The following is a 22,452-nucleotide window of genomic DNA, read 5'->3' as shown; positions in this document are numbered from 1 at the left end:
TCTTCTGGGACAGTGATAGAAGTCATAAATCATGGCGTTTACCACCCCCAAAACTTTTGGGTTTTCCTGGCTGGGAATGGAGGACCCTGAGAAACCAGACAGACCAACTAACTGCTCTGTCCACATCTCTACTTCCTGCTAGAGCAGGGTGCAAATCTTTAATCCCTTTCTCCTCCAAATTACTGCCACCACCTCCCTTCCTGTCTAAGCCAGTACTGTCAGGTCAAAGGAAAGTAAGGAATTGAGAGGGAGTAGGAGTCTGACATTCCCGTATGGGTATTGTGGTGGGAGAGAGGAGAGACATGTGACCTTCGATGATTTCACAGGTTACTGTTACCTGAAACCTTAAAAAAACAAACATAATCATTAATCTTTAGCAGTGATTTAATGAGTCTTTAAGAAAAAGGAGCCTAGGGTAGAGAATATTTTCTCATTTTATCAAGGTATTAACATTGATTGAGTCAAAATCAATTTGCTCTTGGATGGCACTAAGTGATGAGATGGAGAAGAAAAGTGGCAATTCTGACCCAAATATATTATTAAATATATTTTGTATTTTGGGCCACATTGTACCATATTCAGGTCTTACTACTTGCTTGTTGCTCAGGGATAGTAACTGGTAGGACTCAGGGGACATAGGAAATGCTAAGGATTGAATTTGGGTTGACTGTAAAGGCAAGAGTCCTACCTGCTATACTACCTCTCTAGCTAGGCGAACCATTGTAATTGTGGAGGCTGACTTGATATCAAAGGTAGAATCAATTCCTTTTGCCTTGCTGACATGAGACTCTTTCCTAGACCTTACACCTGGACAAAAGGGATCAATAAGCACCAGCGTGCCCGGACTGTTTCTAGGAAAGAGGCAGAAGAATCCATTTACCCCTGCTCTGTTCAACTCTAAGAGACTGTGCGAGCGTGGCTATTCTCTATCTGCAATCATAGGACTCAATCCCTGTAAAGGGCTCAAAGTCAGGAATGACTCTCCAGCACAAGCCAGGGATGAACCACCTGATGTGCCCAAAACAACAAAAAAAACCACCAACCAACTAAGCCAACTAACCTTATGAAATGTGGCAAATGTAAAATGGATTAAGGGGGTGACATCTAGTTCTTGGGGGAGAGGCGATGCATGGATAAAGGAAGTAATAGACTAAGAAACTCTCAGTACAAATTCCCTCTGATTTTCTCAATAGGTGTTCACTCTTATTTTAAGGTAACATTCTCATGACCACAGACACAGAGAGCTAAGCCAGGTTTCATAGTCATCAGCCAATGCAGTGCCAGTACTACAGGTTGTGAAGCTCTCTCGGTTCAATGGTTTTCATCCTCTTAAACTTCTTTCCTCCGGCAGTTGATCATTCTCTATTGGTTTTCACGCTGTCCCAGAGAGAATTCGTTTGCTGTGGGTTTAGTTTCTAGGTTGATAACTTCTTGACTTTCCAATATAAGAAGGAGAGGACCATGAGCAGCAGAAAGATCACAATTAAGGGACAGATGGTTAACAAATAGGGTAACCAGGTGGATGAGCAGATCTTGCCAGCAAATGTGGACTCTGTAAATCCAAGAAGGAAAAAAGGTTCATTAGTCTCCAGTGTATTTGCACAAATCAAGTATCCATCAAAATATGCCATGTACTAATCATCTCTAGGGCTGGAACGACAGCACAGTGGGTAGGGCGTTTGCCTTGCATGTAGCCAACATGGCTGACACGAGTTCGATTCCTCCGCCCCTCTCAGAGAGCCCGGCAAGCTACCAAGAGTATCTCGCCTGCACGGCAAAGTCTGGCAAGCTACCCGTGACGTATTCGATATGCCAAACACAGTAAGAACAAAGTCTCACGATGGGGGCTGGAGTGATAGCACAGCGGGTAGGGTGTTTGCCTTGCATGTGGCCGACCGGGGTTCAATTCCCAGCATTCCATATGGTCCCCTGAGCGCCACCAGGAGTAATTCCTGAGTGCAAAGCCAGGAGTAACCCCTGTGCATAGCCAGGTGTGACCCAAAAAGCAAAAAAAAAACAAGTCTCACGATGGAGACATTACTGGGCCCACTCAAGCAAATCATTGAACAACGGGAGGACAGTGACAGTGACAGTGAATCATCTCTACACCCCATGTTACAATTATAACAGACAAATACATGTAAAAGCAATGGGGTGGAAAAGCAATTGGTCCCTGAAATAATCAGTGGGGAGCACAGGAAGGGGAGCAAGGAGAAAATTCCAGAATACTGCTCTTCAGCCTGAACTCCTGCTGACCTGCCATTTCCATCCATCAGAGTTCCAGTGACCTATTTAAAACTAACAGCCAGAGAGAAAAACAAAACAACAACTCTTTAATCTTTCTCAGAACAAATATCTATGTTTTAGCCCCTGTTCTCAATTCTATTGCTAGTCCTGAATTTTTTTCTTTCTTTTTTTGGGGGGGTGGGGCACATCCAGCGATGCTGGGGGTCACTCCTGGCTCTGCACTCAGGAATTACTCCTGGTGTGCTGAGGGAAAATGTGGTTCTCCTGGGATCAAACCTGGGTTGGCCACATGCAAGGCAAATGCCCTACCTGCTGTACTACTGCTTGGGCCTCTGGTCCTGAATTTTCTCTGAGTTATTCCCACTGCTACTTCTGAGGCATGTACATGAGTCTGAATGGGCAAATTCACGCACACACACATCCCTGTAAGCATACCCACACAGTACATTATCCTCATTACAACACACCTGCGATGAGTAACACTTCCCTTTCCTAACTCCAAATCATTCTCCCACACTTGTGGGTGCTAGTGCTCAGTTCCCTTGCTGATGGCTTCTCCTGGCCTCTCTCTGCACCCCACTTCTCTGGGTCCTTCTGACCTTGCCCAGAGCATGACCCTCTCCTAGGTCTCCCCCTCCGGATCTAGGCTTGATTCTCTCTTAACTTCTTCTCCACCCCTTTTTATTTCTGTGCAGTCTCCTCTCCTTTGCTTCACTGCATACCTGAGTTGGTCTCATTGTGCCATTTAAATCTAGATTCCACCAGCAGGGCCTAGTACAGTGTTTACTAACATTTTCCCCATTGGAATGAAAAAATTTTGACCTGTGGTCGGGAGATAACACAGGAATTAGGCACTTGCCTTGCGTGTGGGTGACACCATTCTCAGTATCACAGTTATGGTCCTCCAACCACAACCAAGGGTCGCTTCTTAGAAGAGAGCCGGGAGTAGTTCCTGAGTAACTCTGTGTCGTCCTACCTTTCCCCCTCCTCAACTGGCTTAATATAGCCACATGGATCAGAAACACTCGACAAGGCACACAGAAATGTCCAAGTGTCTAGCCGCTGTAGTTCATGAGAATCCAAGTCAACATACACACAGGTGGAACAGGCCCAATGCATCTCTGGCCGAATTGCTGAGGAAGCAAAGGCAAAAGTCTTCAAACCCCAAAGGTTCCAAGAAATAGCACCTTGAGCTACTGACAAAGGGTTAGGGTGCCAGTTTATGATAAGCAAGGACACAAACTTAGAGAAACTAACTTTTAAATTGTAATCATCCAACCCCATTTCCATCGTTAATAAGAGTAAAAAGTAAAGTAAAGGCCCTCCCGTTGATCATCGATTTGCTCGAGCGGGCCCAGCAACGTCTCCATTGGAGACTTTGTTGTTACTGTGTTTGGCATATCAAATACTCTCGGTAGCTTGCCGGGCTCTCCAAGAAGGGCGGAGGAATCGAACTCGGATCTGCCATGTTGGCCGCTTGTAAGGCGAACGCCCTACCGCTGTGCTATCGCTCCATAGCGGTAGGGCGTTTGCCTTGCACGCAGCCAACATGGCCAACCTGAGTTCGATTCCTCCACCCTCCTCGGAGAGCCCGGCAAGCTACCAAGAGTATCTCGCCCGCACAGCAGAGCCTGGCAAGCTCCCCGTGATGTATTCGATATGCCAGACACAGTAACAACAAAGTCTCCAATCGAGACGTTACTGGGCCCGCTCGAGCAAATCGATGATCAACGGGAGGGCCTTTACCTTTACCTTTCCATCTTTAATAACAGGATATTAATATTCAGAGAAGCTCTGAGGATTTGATACTGAGTGAAGCTAATCGTAGCTGTGCTCTTACATCAGCACTCTATTCTTCAAAGATTAAGCTATAAGATTCATGATATTCTAGACTTTTAGAGATGAAAACTGGTTTGAAGGTAATTCCCACTTGCCTCAGGCTGCAGTCATGCCATTTTCAGCATTGCTAATGCGTTTGGCACCTTGAAGAACATCCCTTTGGAGGGAGTAAAAAAAAAGAATATAATACGGTTCACCTGCTGTTTCATGAAGGGGCCCATGACCTTAATGTGCATTTTGGGTAAGTGATGCTTGATCCACTGAACACTGAAAGAACTGCCTGTGTTAATTCCTCATCTCAAACCCAGAGGTGACTCTTTGCATCTCTCAGGGTCAAGTCTTCCCTGAACTTTGAGCTGACTGCTCTAAATGGGGCCAGCAAAGCACTGCTTGTGTGGGTAGGGGGTGCTCACCTGGATCACCGCTGGTCTGCTACACGTTCTCCGTTTACACAACCACCTCACGTTTACGTTCACTTCTAAAAGTATGAGCAGTAACAAAACTAGGTTTTGAAATCTTTTCATCCTGTACCCACATGCCACAACACCCCTTTTTCTCTTCAAGCTGTGCTTCACTCGAATCATTCCCCCAGCAGGTCCCTAGGGACAGTTTAGTGACTAAAACACCTGCCTTGCAAAATTGAGGTTGAGGTATATTTGATTCCTTGTGCTGACCACAGGTACCAAGCGCAGTATAGGTGTCTGATTTTGGGGATTCCCTCACCTGGAATCATATGTGTCAGAGTGTGGGCTCTTGTGCCTCAGAGATACACTTAGAGAAACACCACAAATAGTGATGCATTGGCATCGTGGTCTGGAGTCTGAATCTGGTGACTATTCATGTGAGCACCACAGTGATGCATGGTGAGCACTACAACCAGGATGTGTGCAAACACCACTATGAATAGGGTGCATGTTGCTCTCACTCAACACATCACCAAAAACAATGAAAAAAGGGAAGGGAAGGAGAAAAAAACCCAATAATCGTCCCAGATCTTATATGAATACATCGAACGTCTGTGGATTATGCAGTGAGAGAACTCAAGGTTGAAACAGCAGATAGGTGTGCCAACCATGGTATGCTTGTGTACATAGTTGGCTACATCTCAGAAAGAACTGGGATTATATCCATGTTCTCAGTGCACCATCACTGATACTGCACAAGTTACTTTTCCTCGTCAATCATAAAACCTGCTTATTAGCCAAATGGGGGGGGGGCAATCATCTATTGAGCTTTGAGGAAATAATATGCATTAAATCATTCCACAGATTCATGAAGATCGACTATTAGGAAAAAAACCTAGGCCGAAGAAGCCAGATGCCACCTTATCAGGATTTATGTGGAAACCGTTCACTGTACTTATTACAACCCCCGTGAGGTTGTTATGGCACAGTTTTTTAAACTTCCGTGATTGTATGAAAGAAAAAGATTGCTCAATGTTTACTAATTTTTCTCCAGGAAAAATTGCATACCTATTTTACTAGGATTCATAAAGTTTGACACTAAGTATATGTGCCAAAGGTTCCAATTGGTTCCTGAGAGAAGTGCTGCAGACCCAGAATACATAGTTTGTGCAGTTCCCACATACTCATTCCCTGTAAAAGCCGTTACAGAGCTTCAGGATTCCATTAGGAAAAGAGGTATGGAATGTGCTTAGGATGTGGTACTTCCTATAAGACTGAAAGAAAAGAAAGTCCTTCCTGAGAGGGACAGATATAGGATGACTGCCTTAAGAATATCCAAGGCCAGGGTAAACCTCCAGGGGTCAGGAGGACTCATCAAGGTTTGGAAGCTTGCCACATGAATATGAGGGGGCGAAGAGAAGTTAGGATAGAGAAGGAGCCAACAGGACACTAGTAGTTGGAGATGATCATTTTGGACAGGAACTGAGTGTTGAAAGTGGGTAAGGAGATATACCTGATAACCTTTCATTATCTGTATTGCAAACCATAAGAGAGCGAGGGAGCGAGCGAGCGAGAGAGAGGGAGAGAGAAAAAGAGAGAGAGATGGAGAGAGAGAGAGAGAGAGAGAGAGAGAGAGAGAGAGAGAGAGAGAGAGAGAGAGAGAAGTGCCTGTCACAGAGGTGGGTGGGGAGAAAACTGGAACCATTGATGGTGGGAAATGTACACTGGTGTTGAACTACAATGTGACTGAAACCCAATCATGAACAACTTTGTAACTGAGATTTAAGAAATGAAAATAAATACAAAATACAGCCCCCCCCCCACCCCAATCCTCCCTATAGGACTGAAAGAAAAGCTGAGAGACAAGGAAGGAACATTTTGTCTGCATTCTTGGGAGAAATTTTCTGCTGGAGAATGAAACAGAAGAAGAGAAAGACGGGCTTCCAGGAAACAAAACTGAAAAATTCAATATGCGTTTTGGAAACTTTACCGTGGCTGAATGAAGTATCTCATCTAAGGAAGTTGTCAGATGCCCTCAGCAGAACCTTCTTCCTGCTGAGTGTTGCTGAAGCTTGTGCTATTTCAGAATGAGATGTGCAGTGATCCTTTCCATTCACCCTCCTCCTACCAAGTCTCTGCCTCTCTACTGTTCATTGCACAATTAGCTCGTGGCTCCCTTCTTGTCTCCTTAAATCCCACCAGAAAGAAGTGACTCCATCTCCACCAGCTCACTGGTCACCAGGGAAGATTTACTGGTGTGGCTGGGAGAGATTTTTGCTTTCATAACAAATGCTAAATAAATCCCTACCATATATGCTGGCACTGCATTAGGCTGGAAGTAATACCCTCACTTCCATCTGAGTCTCCTGATCCACAATCCCTTCTAAGTGATTGTTGCCAATTGTACAACCTTCCCAAATATGGAAGGTCACCTTTCAGCCACTAGTGTTCTTTGCTTGCTGCAGCCTATTCATGGAACACAAATAGGTTTCAAGGAGACACTTCCTTTCATGCTTTTGAGGTGCCCTTGGGAGAAGCACACCAAATACCATCGTGATCCCAAGACCTGGAAGTTTGAGGGACACATAGAGATAAGTGGCTTGACCCTTAGGATGAAGTGGGTATCAGGAAGAAGAGCACACCCCTTGGACCTGGGCTCAGTCCCGAGCCATGCCTTGGGCCCCTGAGCACCATCAGGAGTGAACTCCACAGTTATGCATTGAGAACGGTTTTATGTTATTTCTTGTGTTTTTGAGACAGAGGGTGCATTTCAATGTAGTTGATTTGGGTTGAACTAGATGAAAACGTTCAATTGTCACATCCCTCTGCATTTCCACTGCAGATCAGTTTTTGTTTATTTTTGGGCTACACCCTGCAGTTCTCAGGTCTTATTCCGGGATCATTCCTGGCAGTGCTCAGGGTGGTGCTGGGAATTGAACCAAGGACAGTTGCATACAAGGCAAGTGCCCTACCCACTCTTCTTATCTTTTCAGCATCATCATTTGATTATCTAAAGATGTTGATGGACTCCCCCATTTATCCAGGAATGGGGGAAAAACTAGAGCAGGTCAGATATGCCTGACACTCAAATGTGTCTCTCACTTGTCTGTTTCAAGGAGGGAAACAGCAGATGTTTCTACTGGGGAAAATGGTGACGTTCCTCACTACCAGAGTCTGAGTGGTCTCAGGATGAAGTAGGAACAAAACTGAGCTGGGAGGGAAGGCGGAGGAGGGCACCAAAGACCCTTTAGCCTGAGACCCAGGTAGATGCAGCCCAGGTTACCTGCAGACAGCACGGTGAGTTCTAGGTGCTGGGACTGGCCAGATGAGAGGTTGACCCAGTTGGTGCCATGCAGCTTCCACATATTCACCTCGCACCAGTACTCGCCAGCATCCTCCAGCTCCACCTGCCGCAGCTGTAAGATGAAGTCTGTGGAGTTGGCACGGAAACAGTGCAGGTGCAGGCGGAGCTCCTCCTCGCCATACTCCAGCAAACCATCGCGCTGCAGGTGTACGAGCATTTTACTACCAGATGGGCCTTGGTTCCGGAACCACATCACAGACAACAGGGAGGTGGAGTCTCCGGGGACTTCCATGTGGCAGGGGATGGCCGCCTCTCCATGTTCAGTAACGTTTTCTGCCCACCGTACGTTGGAGACATGTACCTTCCCTTCTGTGAAATCAAAGAGCACTGGGTTAGAGAAGCAAAGCATTGGGAGCTTGGATTCATCCTCTGGCAAGTGAACTCTTCGTGAGAAGCACTCCTCTTCGATGCTTTAGACATGGGTCCTTCTGCTTTCACACTTTGCTTCATTTGTTTGGTTTTGTTTTTCCTTTTGGGGGTCACACCCAGTGATGCACAGGAGTTACTCCTGTCTCATGCACTCAGGAATTACTCCTGGCGGTGCTCGGGGAACGATATGGGATGCCAGGAATCTAACCTGGGTCGGCCACATGCAAGGCAAACACCCTACCCACTGTGCTATTGCTCCAGACCCTCACACTTGGCTTCCATCTCCGTTTCCTCTACCTTTTCAGAACAGTCTTAGAATTACAACAGTCTTAGAATTACAACTCCCTTCTGCAGTCCCACTTCTGGCATGCTGGACTTGGCTGATGAAAGCCACCCATTTTGGGGGGGATCTTCTTTCTGGATTTCACTTCTTGCTGGTCAAAACTATTTCCAGATTGGCCATTGCCAGTCACATGTGTGAGCCCTGGTCATCATAGAAATGTAACAGCAAGAAAACCAAAGGAAATGAGCTGAGAGGAAAAACTCATTATCATATAACAAGTCCACAACTGACATCCTACTTGTGGTGGACAGCTAAAAGCTTTCCCCCTATGCTCAGGTATGAGACATGAGTGTTGACTCTCACCACTTCGATTCAATGCAGCACTGGAAGTCCTAGCTGGAGCAGTTAGTCACAAAAAGAACAGAGGCTCCAGAACAACAATAAAGGGGGAGACAGAGGCAGAAAGATTGCCCTGCACACGGCTGGCCTGGGTTATATTCCCAGCACCCAATATGGTGCCCAGAGCCTTTTCAGCAATTATCCCTGAGTGCAGAGCCTGGAGTCAGTCCTGAGCACTGCCAGGTGTTGCTCAACAGTCCCCCACGCTCCCCCCTCCCAATGAAATGAAAGGCAATCTGGAAAAAAATTCTGGAGAGAGAGAAGTAAGAGTGTCTTCCCCTGGACTGGAAAATCTGTACAAGGGTTATGGTGTTGCTTTGCACAAAGCTGACTTGGTTCAATCCCTGGCACCATGGATGGGACCCGAAGCTCTGTCTGGAGTACAGAGTCCGGAATACACCCGAGCAGAGCTAGTACAGCACTGAAAGAAGCAAAAATAATTTGCCTGAAAATTAATAAACAGAAACTGCAAAAACCACCCTAAGCCTGGGAGGACTCATACTCCATATCTATAAAGATAATTTTTAAAACTCCGTTAAACACAAATAATCTCCAGAAGATCATGATGCTGCTTCCTCTTCCCAGGTAGACTGATCTGGGCTGACAACTCCAGGGCTTTTTCAGAATGGAGGCTGTGAGTCCCCCTTCTGCCTGAAGGCATAGCAGCTTGCAGCTACATTTGACACCCTCTGACTTGACACCAGCTCCTCAAGGGAATCTCACTGAACTGGCAAAGCAACCAAACTGTTCCAGATCTATTGCTCCTGCAAGAGTGAGTGGCTGCACAGCACCTCACAATTTTATAGTACTCCCAGTCCAGTAAGATCGCAGCAAATCTATGGGAAAGTTTACCAACTAGCATTAAGCATCACAGCAGAGCCTCACGCAGTGACTGAAGTAACATCACTGTGAGATATAAAAATGATCACAAATTGCCTCTTATTGATCTAAGATTTGATAGATCCATTTGTCTTTGTGTTAAAACAAACAATATGGGGGCTGGAGAATTAGCACAGCGGGTAGGGCGTTTGCCTTACATGCGGCCGACCGGGGTTCGATTCCCAGCATCCCATATGGTCCCCCGAGCACCGCCAGGAGTGATTCCTGAGTGCAAAGCCAGGAGTAACCCCTGAGCATGAATAAATGAGGTAAATTTATTCATACCTATGAAGGAGCAGGGGAGTGGGTGGAAAACTGGGGACATTGGTGGATGGAAGGTCACAGTGGAGGTGGGATTGGTAACGGAACACTGAATGCCTGAAATGACTGTATTATAAACACTTGGTAAATCATGGTAGTATAACAAAATTTAAAAAATCACTTGCATTTCTATACACTAACAACAAATAATCAGAAAAATAATTTAAGAAAGCAAAACCAGCCCCATGTTCTTTAAACACATACTTCTCTTCTCCTTTCTCATGTATTTCTAAGTAAATTATTTTTTTGCCTTTTGGATCATGCCCAGTTGATTCTCAGGGGTTACTCCTGCTCTGTAGTCAGGAATTCCTCCTGGCTGTGATCAGGGTCCACATGGGATGCTGGGGATTGAACCCGGGTCAGCCGCATGCAAGGCAAAGGCTCTACATATTGTACTATTGCTCCAGGACCTTTTCTAAGTAAATTTTGTTCATGATAGAAAGAAAGAATGAAACAAAGAAAGAAATGAAGAAAGAAATCTGATTTAAAATAATATTACAGGGGCTGGAGTGATAGCACAGCGGGTAGGGTGTTTGCCTTGCACACAGCCAACCTGGGTTCGATTCCCAGCATCCTCTATGGTCTCCCGAGCACCACCAGGAGTAATTCCTGAGGGCATGAGCCAGGAGTAACCCCTGTGCACCACCGGGCGTGACCAAAAAAGCAAAAATAATAATAATAAAAATAATAATAGTACAAGAGACTTAAATAGTACTAAATGTAATCAAAAAGGTGAAAAAAGGACTGGAGACATAGTACAATGGTAAGGTACTCGTCTTGCATTGAGTGGACCTGGATTTGGTCCCTAGCACTGCATATGGTCCCTTGAGTCCCACCAGAAGTGATCCCTGAATACAGTTGGGCATGGCCTAAAACACAACAGCAAGGACAAAAACAAAGATAAAACATGAGAGGAAGGTAAAAATTGTAGAGTGAATCTATTAAACGTTGATGTTGGGGGCTGGAGCGATAGTACAGGAGGTAAGGAGCCTGGCCTGGGCACTGCCAAAAGTGACCCTGAGCACACAGCTGTGAATCATCTCTGAAATCGCCTGAGTGTGTTTCATACAACTCCTGCTCCACCAAAAACACAACAAAAAGAAAATAAATATTAATGGAAGAAATTGAATACAACACAAACAAAAAATGGAAAAGTCCCCCATATTCATGTGTTGAAATAATTAGTATTGTTAAAATGTCCATAATACCCAAAGAAATTCTCAGATTTAATGTACTAGCTACCAAAATTTGAATGACTTTTATCTTTTATCAAAAAATAGAGAAAATTCTTATATTCAGACTGGAGACAAAAACTTCAAACAAGGTGCTTGATTTGTATGCAGCTGACATGGGTTCAATCTCCTGCACCACTTGTAGTCCCCTGGCCGAAGCCAGAGGTGATCCCTGAGCTCAGAGCTAAGATAAACCTGGAGTGGACCCCTAAGGAAAAAATCCTTATAATTACTTAGAGACACAGCGATTCTGAACTCCAAAGCAAGTTTGAACAAGAACAGAACTATAAATACCACACTTCTCTATTTTAAAACATACTACAAAGTGTAGTGCTGACATCAAAACTAACATATAAACCAGTGAATGAAACAGAGAGTCCAAAACCAAATCTATGCATTTATGGTGAACTTCTCTTTCACAAAGATACAAAGAACACACACCAGCAAAAAGATAGTTTTTCTGATAAATGGCAAACTGAAATATACAATTTTCCCAAACTGAATATTCACATGAGGAAGAATGAATTTAAACCCATATCTCACACCATATTAAAATATAAAATTAATGGGGTTGGAGCGATAGCACAGCGGGTAGGGCGTTTGCCTTGCACACAGCCAACATGGCCGACCCAGGTTCGAGTCCCAGCATCCCATATGGTCTCCCGAGCACCGCCAGGAGTAATTCCTGAGTGCATAAGCCAGGAGTAACCCCTGAGCATCGCTGGGTGTGACCCAAAAAGAAAAAAAATTAAATTGGATTAAATAATTAAACTTAGGTATTCATAAGATAAAATTATTAGAATAAGATAAGGGAAAATCTAATTTACATTGGTTTAATTTATGATTTTTCTTTTTGGACAAGTGACCCTGAAATTACACACACACCCAAAAGCAAAAATTGACAAATAGATCATAAACTTTAAAGCTATTATAACTACCCTAAAATATAGCACTCACAAATAGACAAACGAAATTGCATCAAATTTAATACTTCTTCACAGCAAAAGGAAACAAGCAATTAAATGAAGAGAATCCATAGAAAAGAAGGAAATATTTTAAAACCATAAAAGAATCCCAAACCATCCAAAATATATAAGAACTCATAGAACTTAATAGCAAAAAAGAAAAACAAAAACTTGTTTTTGTCACGAACATTTCTCAAAATACATAAAAATAGCCCCCAAGTATATGAAAAGGTGCTTAAGAATGCTAATAACCAGATAAATGGAACTCCGCCATAATGAGATCTCATGTCATCTTTAAAATGTTGATTATCAAAGTATTGGTAAGAATGAGAAGAAAACGGAACCCCCAAACTCTGTTGGAGGGAATATAAATTGGTCAGTCCACAAAAGAAAATACATGGGCGTTCTTTAAAATTAGAAAATAAAACTACCTGGTGAAAGGTTATTGGTGCCCTCGCCCCCACCACTCCAACACCAGCTGGGTGAGCTTAAGTAGGTCATGAAGCATGTTTGAAACCCAGATTTCCTGGATTAAAAATGGGGAGCTACGTTCTCCTGTCCCACTGTGGCAAAATTCAAACAGCAACTTTTCCTAAGCAAATCTTTTGCCTATGGGAAACTAGGAAAAATAGATTAGACCAACTAGAGGGCATGGAGTCCTCAGGGGCAGCAGCCCCCAGGAACTGGCTCCAGCGGCGACTGGACTAAGCCAGAACCCCAACTCACGGAACTCTGCTGACGTTCCCACACCCAGGTTATATCTAAAGAGGGAACGGTCAGGGAAAACAGGGGCCAGGAGGACTGGTCAATGGTTGTGTGTAGGGTGAAGAGCAGTTTGGTTAGAGCAGGGACCAACATGAAAATAATAGTTGTAAATGATCACTCTGGACAAGAACCGAATGTTGAAAGTAGGCCTTCCAGTATCTATATTGTAAACCATAGTATCCAAAAATAAAGAGACGGAGAGAAAGAGAGAGAGAGAGAGAGAGAGAGAGAGAGAGAGAGAGAGAGAGAAGAAAATGCCCACTATAAAGGCCAGCAGTGGCAGTGGGTGCAGGAGGGAAACTGAGGACATCGGTGGTGGAAAATTTACACTGGTGAAGGGATGGGTGTTTGAACATTGAATGACTGAAACTAATCATGGCAACTTTGTCTCTATATATCTCGCTGTGATTCAATTTTTAAAAATAGGTAGCTAGATCCTTTCCTCAGAGAGTTAGGACTAAAATAAAATATTGTGGATAAAGTGCTACCATAGAGCTTGGTCAAAATGGTAACCCAATTATTCCAAGCATGACTTGGAGTATCAAGCCAGTCCCTGGGACTGATCCCCTTGGAAAACACCTGTGGACAGAACTTGGATGTCACAATTGAACTTTTCGGTCCAACCTACCAAGTGACAAGAACAAAGTTTACTTGACTGTTTTGAATAATTTTCTGAGCCAACAAAATATTACAAATACTAAAAAGCTACTCCATGATTACTCACTTCTAGAATAGTCATGAATTCCTAGAGAAGATAATCACCTGCTGGGCGTATCATCAGAGTTGTTCCATTTGTCTGCTTTTTCCCGATGAGTGTCCAGGTCTCATTCAGATCCTGAATCCATTCAGTGGCCTCACAGAAGATCGCACCTTGATCGGAGCGCTGGAGACCCCTGAGGGAGAGTCTGAAGGTTGTGGCCCCAAGCTTGCTGAGACCCACATCACCGGCTGAGAACCTTAGTGAATACGAGGGCCCAGGGATCAACATGAAATCTCTGGAGAGGGAAATAATCTTGGTGGCTTGACTTCTTTCCCGGCCCTGCATCAAGTACCAGGTGACTGAGAGGTGGGTGTGCTGAGTTGTGGCTTTCGACGCCTCACAGGTAAGTTCTAACGGCTCACCTTCCTCCTTATGGAGTGTCTGAGGCGTCATAGCTGCAGAGAGGGTATCTGGAATAACTGAAAGAAAAGGACTGATGATAATTAGTTGGCCCAGTACGGACAAGATAAGCCCCAGTAGGTGGGGCTGGTACCCTGACCCAACCATCTCTAAAGCACAGACCTGGAGTTGGTTTTCCTCTGGCTACTTCCAATTCATATGCTTTCCCTCTTGCTCAAGGGAACATTGGCATCTACCATGTACATACAGTGTATGACATATGGCAAACCAAATGGTTCAATAATTGATATACTGACCCCAAATTGGTATTTTGTAATATAAGTTGTAATCAGTATTAGCTATTTAGAGCATTTACAAATGAAAATACTAAAAGTGAGAAGATCTAGCTTTGGTCTTCATATCTGTCCCCATTTGACTCTATGAACTGGAGCAAATCACCTGACTTCCTGTAGCCTCCCTCTGTTCCTTTTAAAAATAAAGTTCTGAAGTAATTGGTTGCGTACGTTTTCGTTCAGGGGCCAAACGCAACCATTAGCCAAGATTTTAGTACCATCCTTCTCTCTGCTATGACTCAGTGTGTAGTGAGCATCTACTTAGTGTTTGCCACTGAGCCTGGGAACTAAGATAAGTTTTCTTTACAAAAAACTCCGAGTGAGTGCGAGAGAAACCAGACAAACAACCCATTTCTATATAAACTGGATAAATCCTAATCACAGCGCGTGTAAAAAGAGCATCATCAAGAGACGCAAATATGGGAATACTGCCCAAGGTGGCCAGCACAGACTTCACAGAAAAGGTAATATCTAGACTGGGATGAGGAATATATAGGATTTTTCCAGGCTGAAAATGAGGAGATATGTATCCTAAACAAAGAGCCAGGATCAGAATTGCAATGCCTTGACCCTCTCCCCATAGAAGAGTACAAAAAAGAATGATAGTTTCAGATATAAAATGCCAGCTCTCTCATCATGTTAGTGTTCTGCCTCCAAGAAGAGCGTTAATAAGTATATGAGACAGAGAGAGAACTCTCCAAGCTCTATTTCTTAATGGTCTTGCTAGTACTAACCTAGGGACAGCTGTGAATAGGCCTTGCGATAACCACATACTTTTAAATTTTTCATGAAAAAAGAAAGTAGAAGAATGAATGGAGAATTTTACAGACTAAGCAATATTCAATTCTTTTTTTTTCTTTTTGGGTCATACCCGGCAATGCACAGAGGTTCCTCCTGGCTCTGCGCTCAGGAATTACCCCTGGCGGTGCTCAGGGGACCATATGGGATGCTGGGAATAGAACCCGGGTTGGCCGCGTGCAAGGCAAACGCCCTACCCGCTGTGCTATTGCTCCAGCCCCTCAATTCTTGACAGATCCCCCAAATAGCCAGAAGGGCATGTGGGTCCCATTGCAAGCCACTGGAATGGAGACACTCCAACTTCTCAAGAGACTGCTAGCAAGCAAAGGAAGGCAAAACACTTACCAATGAGCTCTGTCTTTGCACTGTATACCCCAAAATATCTTTCATCAGTGCTGGGCGTGTGACACTCGTATATGCCAGAATCCTTCATCTGGAGATTTGAGATGTGGAGCAACACGGAGTTACCCTGGAGCCTCTCTATGTAGATGTCTCCACTTTGAACTCGAGTGTTATAAACCGCGTATGTAAACTGTGGATCCGAGGTACTAATGATCTGGATTTCCCTGCTTGGGTCTGTTGGCAGGTAAAAAGACCACTGGAAATCCTGCTGAAAGGGTCCCTGGTGGCCAGTCACATTGCAGCCAATGCTGGCAGGGTAACCTACAGTCCGGAACAGAGGGCCCTTCTGAACTGTTACTTGTCTCTGGCTGACGCTGATCTTAGCTTGCAAAGACAAGAGAGAAAGGAAAATAAAAATGGATTAGTGCACCAGTGCCCAATATACCTCCCACATTATGTCGCTCCCTGTGTTACAGTTCAGATAATGAGATCACAGATTATTAGCTAGAAGCTACTCAAATGTTCAGAGTGAAGAGTAGGGAAATGACTAGATAAGTGCACTGTTCTTGTATAATTTTACCTTCCACAGCTTCATCTTCAGATATAGCCAAACAAACCTGCCAAGCCAAGAGCACTTATTATGAAATGAATATGGAGTATGGGAATTTACCTATTTGTTATTTTAGGAGGAAATTCAGCCCATACTTCCTCAAGCCTCAATTCCTTGGTAACTGTTGTCACAGAAGTGATTGATAAACAGGTAAAGTCCATGGTGTGACTCTCACCACACACTTCTTTTTTTTTTCAGGGTGGTTAGAATTCTTTGCAGCTTTTGGCCTGGTCTGATGCAGGACTAGCTAAAATTAGCATCTGAAGAAGAAACTGGCATTTCCTCTCTCTCCTTTGAAGGGTTTTCTGTTTTGTTATGTTTTAAAGAGCCACTACAGCTTTCTCAAAATGCTTCACAAGATGGATCTTTATGGATCTTTACAAATATGAATCTGGAAGAATTGATTTAGTTCCTGTCTTACCCTAACGTTTCAGTTGGGATCTCTAAGGAAAGCTTCCTTGTGGGCCTTATGTGAACTACTTGCTTTAAAGGAGAAAACATTATTAAGTAGCAACATTTCCTCTGATGAACACACCTTTGCAAAACTGAACATTTTCAGAAATGAAAATGTATGTTTAGTATCTGGTCACTTGACATCCTGTTACTCATCGATTTGCTCGAGCGGGCACCAGTAACGTCTCCATTCATCCCTGCCGCGTGCTAGTGTAGCCCAATGGCGTCTGCTAGTTCTAGGAACATGAAGAGCCTCAAACCAACCCCCATTACGTCCACTACCCAGCTGCCTCCACGCTCCAGGGCTGAGACTCATGCATGAGTGAAGCCCCACAGAACCAGGTAAGTAAAACTCTGAGACCTTGGACTCCGGGCTCAATGGACCCAAGAATAGAGATTCTCTGCCTGCTCCCACCAACCACAGGTGACCAAAGGATTAAAACCAGGAGCCCCACCCTACCCTGCTCTGTCTGCTTCCACCAAGGCCAGTGCCCGGCTGTGGCGATTCAGGGATTACACACAGAAGATCCACCCTACTGGTACCAGATAAATACCTCACCGGCAAACCTCCACTACCGCCACTACCTCCACAACCCAGGCGCCACCACACTCCAGGATGCTTTCCGGACGCTTCACGGCCATGCGACACATCATAAGACACTTAATATCTATCTTCCAGGATTGCCGCACAATATTTGATAGGGTTCAAATATGATTTGAACCATGGGAACACCTGCAAGGGCGATTAGAGGCCCCCCTAAAAGTCTCTATCCCTCTCGGAGAGCCTGGCAAGCTACCGAGAGTATTCCTCCCGCACGGCAGATCCTGGCAAGCTATCCATTGCATATTCAATATGCCAAATTCAGTAAATACAATGGGTCTTATTGTTTAGTTTCTGAACAAAGTTTATTTTTTATTGGGGTAGAAAAAACAAGAAACAAGTAGGCCAAAAAGGGTGGGAGATCTAGATATTTCTCTTTTTTTTGGCAGGTGAACGTCCCCAGAGCCATCAAGACTCTCTGGCTCAGAGACATGTAGTTCAGGGATGGCACCTGGGCTCTCCCTCTTGTAAGGCACATGCTCAATCCCTCTGTGCTGTATCCCAGGGTGACTCTGAGTCAGAGTTTTCATTGGGGGCCCAGGTTTCTGATGCAAGAACAAGGCAGGGCAGAAGGACCACAGGGAAGTGAGCACTGTGGAAGACAACAGAATGGAGTTCCTAAGAAAACACGGAAGAAGAACACTACTAAATTTCCTACATTCGCAGGACAAAGAGTAAAGAAGATTAGAACAGAAGGAAAAAAGTGAGAAGAACAAATGAGTTCATAGTGACCAGGACAAAGCTGAAAATAGAGAATTTTGCGAATGGAAGCAATTTTCAAGGTGGGCGTGGAAGGTGGGCATGGGGAATAGCCAGAAAGGCTCAATGGTTACATGAGATAGTCACCTAAAATGTGACCATATGTGTATGAGGTAAAACTGAATAATAAACATGAAATAACTACACATATTTTCAGAAGTAATTAGAAGCATTTTAATTTATTTATAAATCACAGTTTATGGGATACATTTATATTATACTGTCTTTATAGTAATCTAGGAAAAGAAATTAGATAGGCTGATAACATTTTGCTAATTTATTTTTTGGGGGAGGGGTAAACACCCTGGAGTACCTGGGGGCTATTCCCAAACCTGTACTCAGTGATTGCTCCTAGTTGTGTTTGGAGGGAAGGGTGGGAAGACTATGAGGTGCTGGGGGAAGTGGGAACTGGGTAGAACTGGCTTTGCATTTGGCAAGGCATGTCTTTAGTCCTGCGAGCTCTCTCTACTCACCCTTGAGAAATATGTTACTTAACAAGAAAATTATACTACAGAAGAATTTAAAATATTTCCAGAGGGCGGGAGAGATGTATAGGGTGTAATGCACTTACCTTGCACATGACCAATCCAAGGGTTTATTCCCTGGTACTACGTATGATTCCCTGTGCACAGAACCAGGAGTAAGTCCTGCGCACTGATGGGCATTGCCCAAAAAACAAGAACAACAAAAACAAATTCTATACTCAGCAATACCAGTTTTAGCCATTCATGTCAGAGATGTTGGCACAGGCACCGGGCTACAAGTGATAGAACTGTCTCAGCATCGTATTGTGTTGTTATCCAAACCAGAGAGTACCCACATTATGGTCTGTTCATAAAGTAGAATATTGTGCAGAAAGAAAATAAATATGCAGTTGGTTGCAATAACATGGAAGACTCTGTTTAGTGAAAGATGAAAAACATTTTAAGAGTTTTATTTTATTTTATTTTGCTTTTTGGGTCACACCCGGCGATGCACAGGAGTTACTCCTGGTTCATGCACTCAGGAATTACTCCTGGCGGTGCTCAGGGGACCATATGGGATGCTGGGAATCGAACCTAGGTCGGCTGCGTGCAAGGCAAACGCCCTACCCGCTGTGCTATTGCTCCAGCCCCAAGAATTTTATTTTTTATCATATAGAGAAAAATTCTCTATGACAACCAGCCAAACCACACTGTGTTGTCTAGTAACACAAACATCAGAGGTCAAACATTAAAGGAAGTAGGAAGCATTTATCTGGGAATTTGGAAGAGTGACTGTGGAAGGAGGTTGGGATCTGGAGACGTGTCTGGGTGGGTGTTCCTTGGATCCTAATACTGCCTTACTTGATGCAGTACCCATGTCAAGACTGTGTTCACCTATGTGTTAAATAGCACATGTTGCTAACTTTTCTTTCGTTTCTGTTTTTGTACCATATCCAGTGATGCCCAGGGCATCCTGGCTCTGCACTCCGGAATTACTCTTGACAGTGCTCAGGGGACCACAGAGATGCTGGTGCACGGTCAGCCATGTGCACGGCAAGAGCCCTGCATCTGTACTAATAGTTCCAGCACTGTTGCCCATTTTCTTCTATGTTATATTCTCTACTGCAAATGTTTTGAAAAACATGTTATCTGAGGTATTGATTATATCAGTGTAGCTTTCAAAAGATTATTTTTGGTGACTAGACAAGGCTTTGTCAGCGTTTTCTTTCAGAGAGATAATGGCACATTTGAAATATTTTATTATGAAAGCTGGTACTCCATTTTCTGCTACTTTATTTGCCAATTCAATACATTTTTATTCAACCCTTTGTAGCATTTCTGACGCTTCAGGGACTAAATACAGAGATGACGGTGGGATAATGTCTGACTTCTAGAGATCATAATTCTAGTTGTCTCTCTGTAAAAGAGATATGATAAAAGTGTTTTGAGAAATTTGAAAGGAGAGATTGCACTTTGATGGAGAAACTAGATAAGATTAGTTGAAGATAGTATTAGAAAAGGACTTTGGAGATTTGGTAAGATAATAACAATTTAAGAAAGAGATGTTTAGGTAAAAGAAACTTCACAGGAAACCTACTCATATGAATGACAGACAAACAGGCAAACACGGTCTTTTAGAGAGTTTGCCATTTTCTGACTTACTGCAAAGCGTAAGCCCAGCCTTGCCCCACTTACAAGAGTCAAATACAGTCCAAATACAAAAACACATACATTTGAGAATCATATTTTGAACTTTAGACAGAACCAATGGAAACACATCAATCAATAATCTCCCCAAATGCCCTCAACCCAGATTACCCACTCAGCAGGGTCTGCCAACCAAGTCTGGGGTACACTGACCACCCAACAGTGGGCCCCATTAATTTACTCCACACACCACCTCTAACCTAGCCCCTTATCTCATGTACTCCAATGTCCACTGAGACACGAGATCTGTGTAACTCAAGCTAACACTTATGAAGCAAACTTTATGCTGAATGCTGATGCCTCTGCATGTTGGTCTCACTCATTCCAACCTTGTCTACTTCCTCTTAAGTTCCTGTACTAACTCAATCTGTTTTCTCTAAGGTATACCTTCTTGACCTGGGTTTACAGAGGCTTAAACGGTACAAAGTTTGAGAGAAGAGAAAAAAAACACATCTTCATTTTCAGTCATCTTAATGGCTATTTAGTCCTTCCCTTAGTTATGCTTGTAGACAATACACCATGTGTATTTTGAATCACATTTCAGCTGTGACAGGTATCTTGAAATATTATTCATTTTCATCACTACTTTCAAGTTTCGTGGCTAACAGACCATCTGTAGATATTGTTCATGCAATGTACCAGTAAAGAAGCGAATAAAATTGCTACATAACAATCTGAGAACATTTCTGATAGCTGCATTCAGTATGACTGCCTTCCTTATAATCCGATAAATAGATTTTTATGGATTTTTTTTTAAAAAGTTCTTGTTTGGGGGCTGGAGCAATAGCACAGCGGGTAGGGCGTTTGCCTTGCACGCGGCCAACCCAGGTTCGATTCCCAGCATCCCATATGGTCCCCTGAGCACTGCCAGGAGTAACTCCTGAGTGCAGAGCCAGGAGTAACCCCTGTGCATCGCCGGGTGTGACCCAAAAAGCAAAAAAAAAAAAAGTTCTTGTTTGGGGTACCAACAGGCTTCACCAGATGCTAAAGGCACGCATAGAACAAAAATACCTACAGTACACTCTGAAACTCACTATGGCATCTTATTCCCAACTACTCTATCTCTTCCACCTATTTCCAAATATCCTCTTCCACTCTTCTAACATGTATCAATGCTCCTGGGCCAGTTAAATCCCTCCTCTCCCCAAATGGCCCTCAGCAGTATAGGCAAGTGAATCTTCCTGACCCGATCATGGTCTCCTGGCAGTCAACTTCCATTTCAGCAGTCAGATGAATACCAGAAACTTCTTGGAGCTTAGCCAAACATTGCTAAGTGCTCCCATAAACTTGCCTTCCACATATAACCATGTCATCAAAGCACATGTTATCTAGTCAAGTTCTAACGTCAGGCACACCCTAAGATCACTCCCTCTCAGATTTGGAGATAAGTCTCTTACGGTCCAGAGATAGGTCAGTTAATCTGGGGAGAGAAGGGGGAAAGTAAGGCCAGCAAAATGGCCAACACAGCGACACAGAAAAATGGATAAGCCTGAAAGACTCAGCCAAGCACTGTGTCTCCATGGAACTCAAGGAGATCTCAAGGACATAAACCAAGAAGCATCAGCAATCAGTCAAAAATTACTGCAAACACCAGAGACATGTGGTAAGATTGTGCCGGTAGAGACCCATTTGTCCTGCTCCATCACCCAGTAGCTTCTAGTCGACTAGCCCTTGTGACACGAGAAACACACAGAATTATACCACTTACTCAGAAAGAGAAAGAAGGATGCCATGTATGGGATGCGTGCCATCTGGACCAGCACAAGCTCCTCTGTGATATCCCCAGGGTTCGTCAGGCACAAAGTGACAAATGCTGTGCTCTCACTACAAAGATGAAGAGGAAGCAATTGTGTGGTTTCCAGCTGGCTGAGAAACAGATATGACTTGCAAGAAGCAAACCTGGCTGCAGTACATGGTTCTTTGCTACACTCTCAAATGCGGGTGTTAAAAAGTTGTTTTCAGGGATAAGTAAACGGACACAGAGAGAAGGATCAGCAGTAGTGAGGGCCATCCAGGTATCACTGGGGTGGAGTTAAAATTAGACATGTAAAAAAAAAAAAAGAAAACACAAGTGGAAACATTCTCTTTTTAGGCTTTACTTTTCCTCTGATCTTGAGAAAGGAAAGTTTAAGCAATGAGAAAAGGACTCCTGGAAAATAGGAATCTAGGGAAGACAGAGGAGGAGGGGTGACAGTGACA

At 43.8% G+C, this 22,452-nt stretch overlaps 1 protein-coding gene across 1 annotated transcript; it reads right to left on the bottom strand.

The window, feature by feature from the left end:
- Positions 1–1,415: 1,415 nt before the first annotated feature.
- CD101 (CD101 molecule) lies at positions 1,416–22,004 on the bottom strand. Its single transcript, XM_056115099.1, has 5 exons — positions 21,962–22,004; positions 15,663–16,043; positions 13,830–14,246; positions 7,774–8,163; positions 1,416–1,552 (listed from the first exon to the last, which is right to left on the bottom strand). The coding sequence occupies exons 1-5, from the start codon at positions 22,002–22,004 to the stop codon at positions 1,416–1,418; spliced, it is 1,368 nt and encodes a 455-aa protein (XP_055971074.1).
- Between the last annotated feature and the right edge of the window lie 448 nt (positions 22,005–22,452).

Source organism: Sorex fumeus, unplaced genomic scaffold, assembly GCF_029834395.1.
Source record: "Sorex fumeus unplaced genomic scaffold, SorFum_2.1 ptg000001l, whole genome shotgun sequence".
Classification (NCBI taxonomy): Eukaryota; Metazoa; Chordata; class Mammalia; order Eulipotyphla; family Soricidae; genus Sorex; species Sorex fumeus.
Note: the sequence above shows the minus strand (reverse complement) of the source record. Positions and strands in the feature narration are given on the sequence as shown.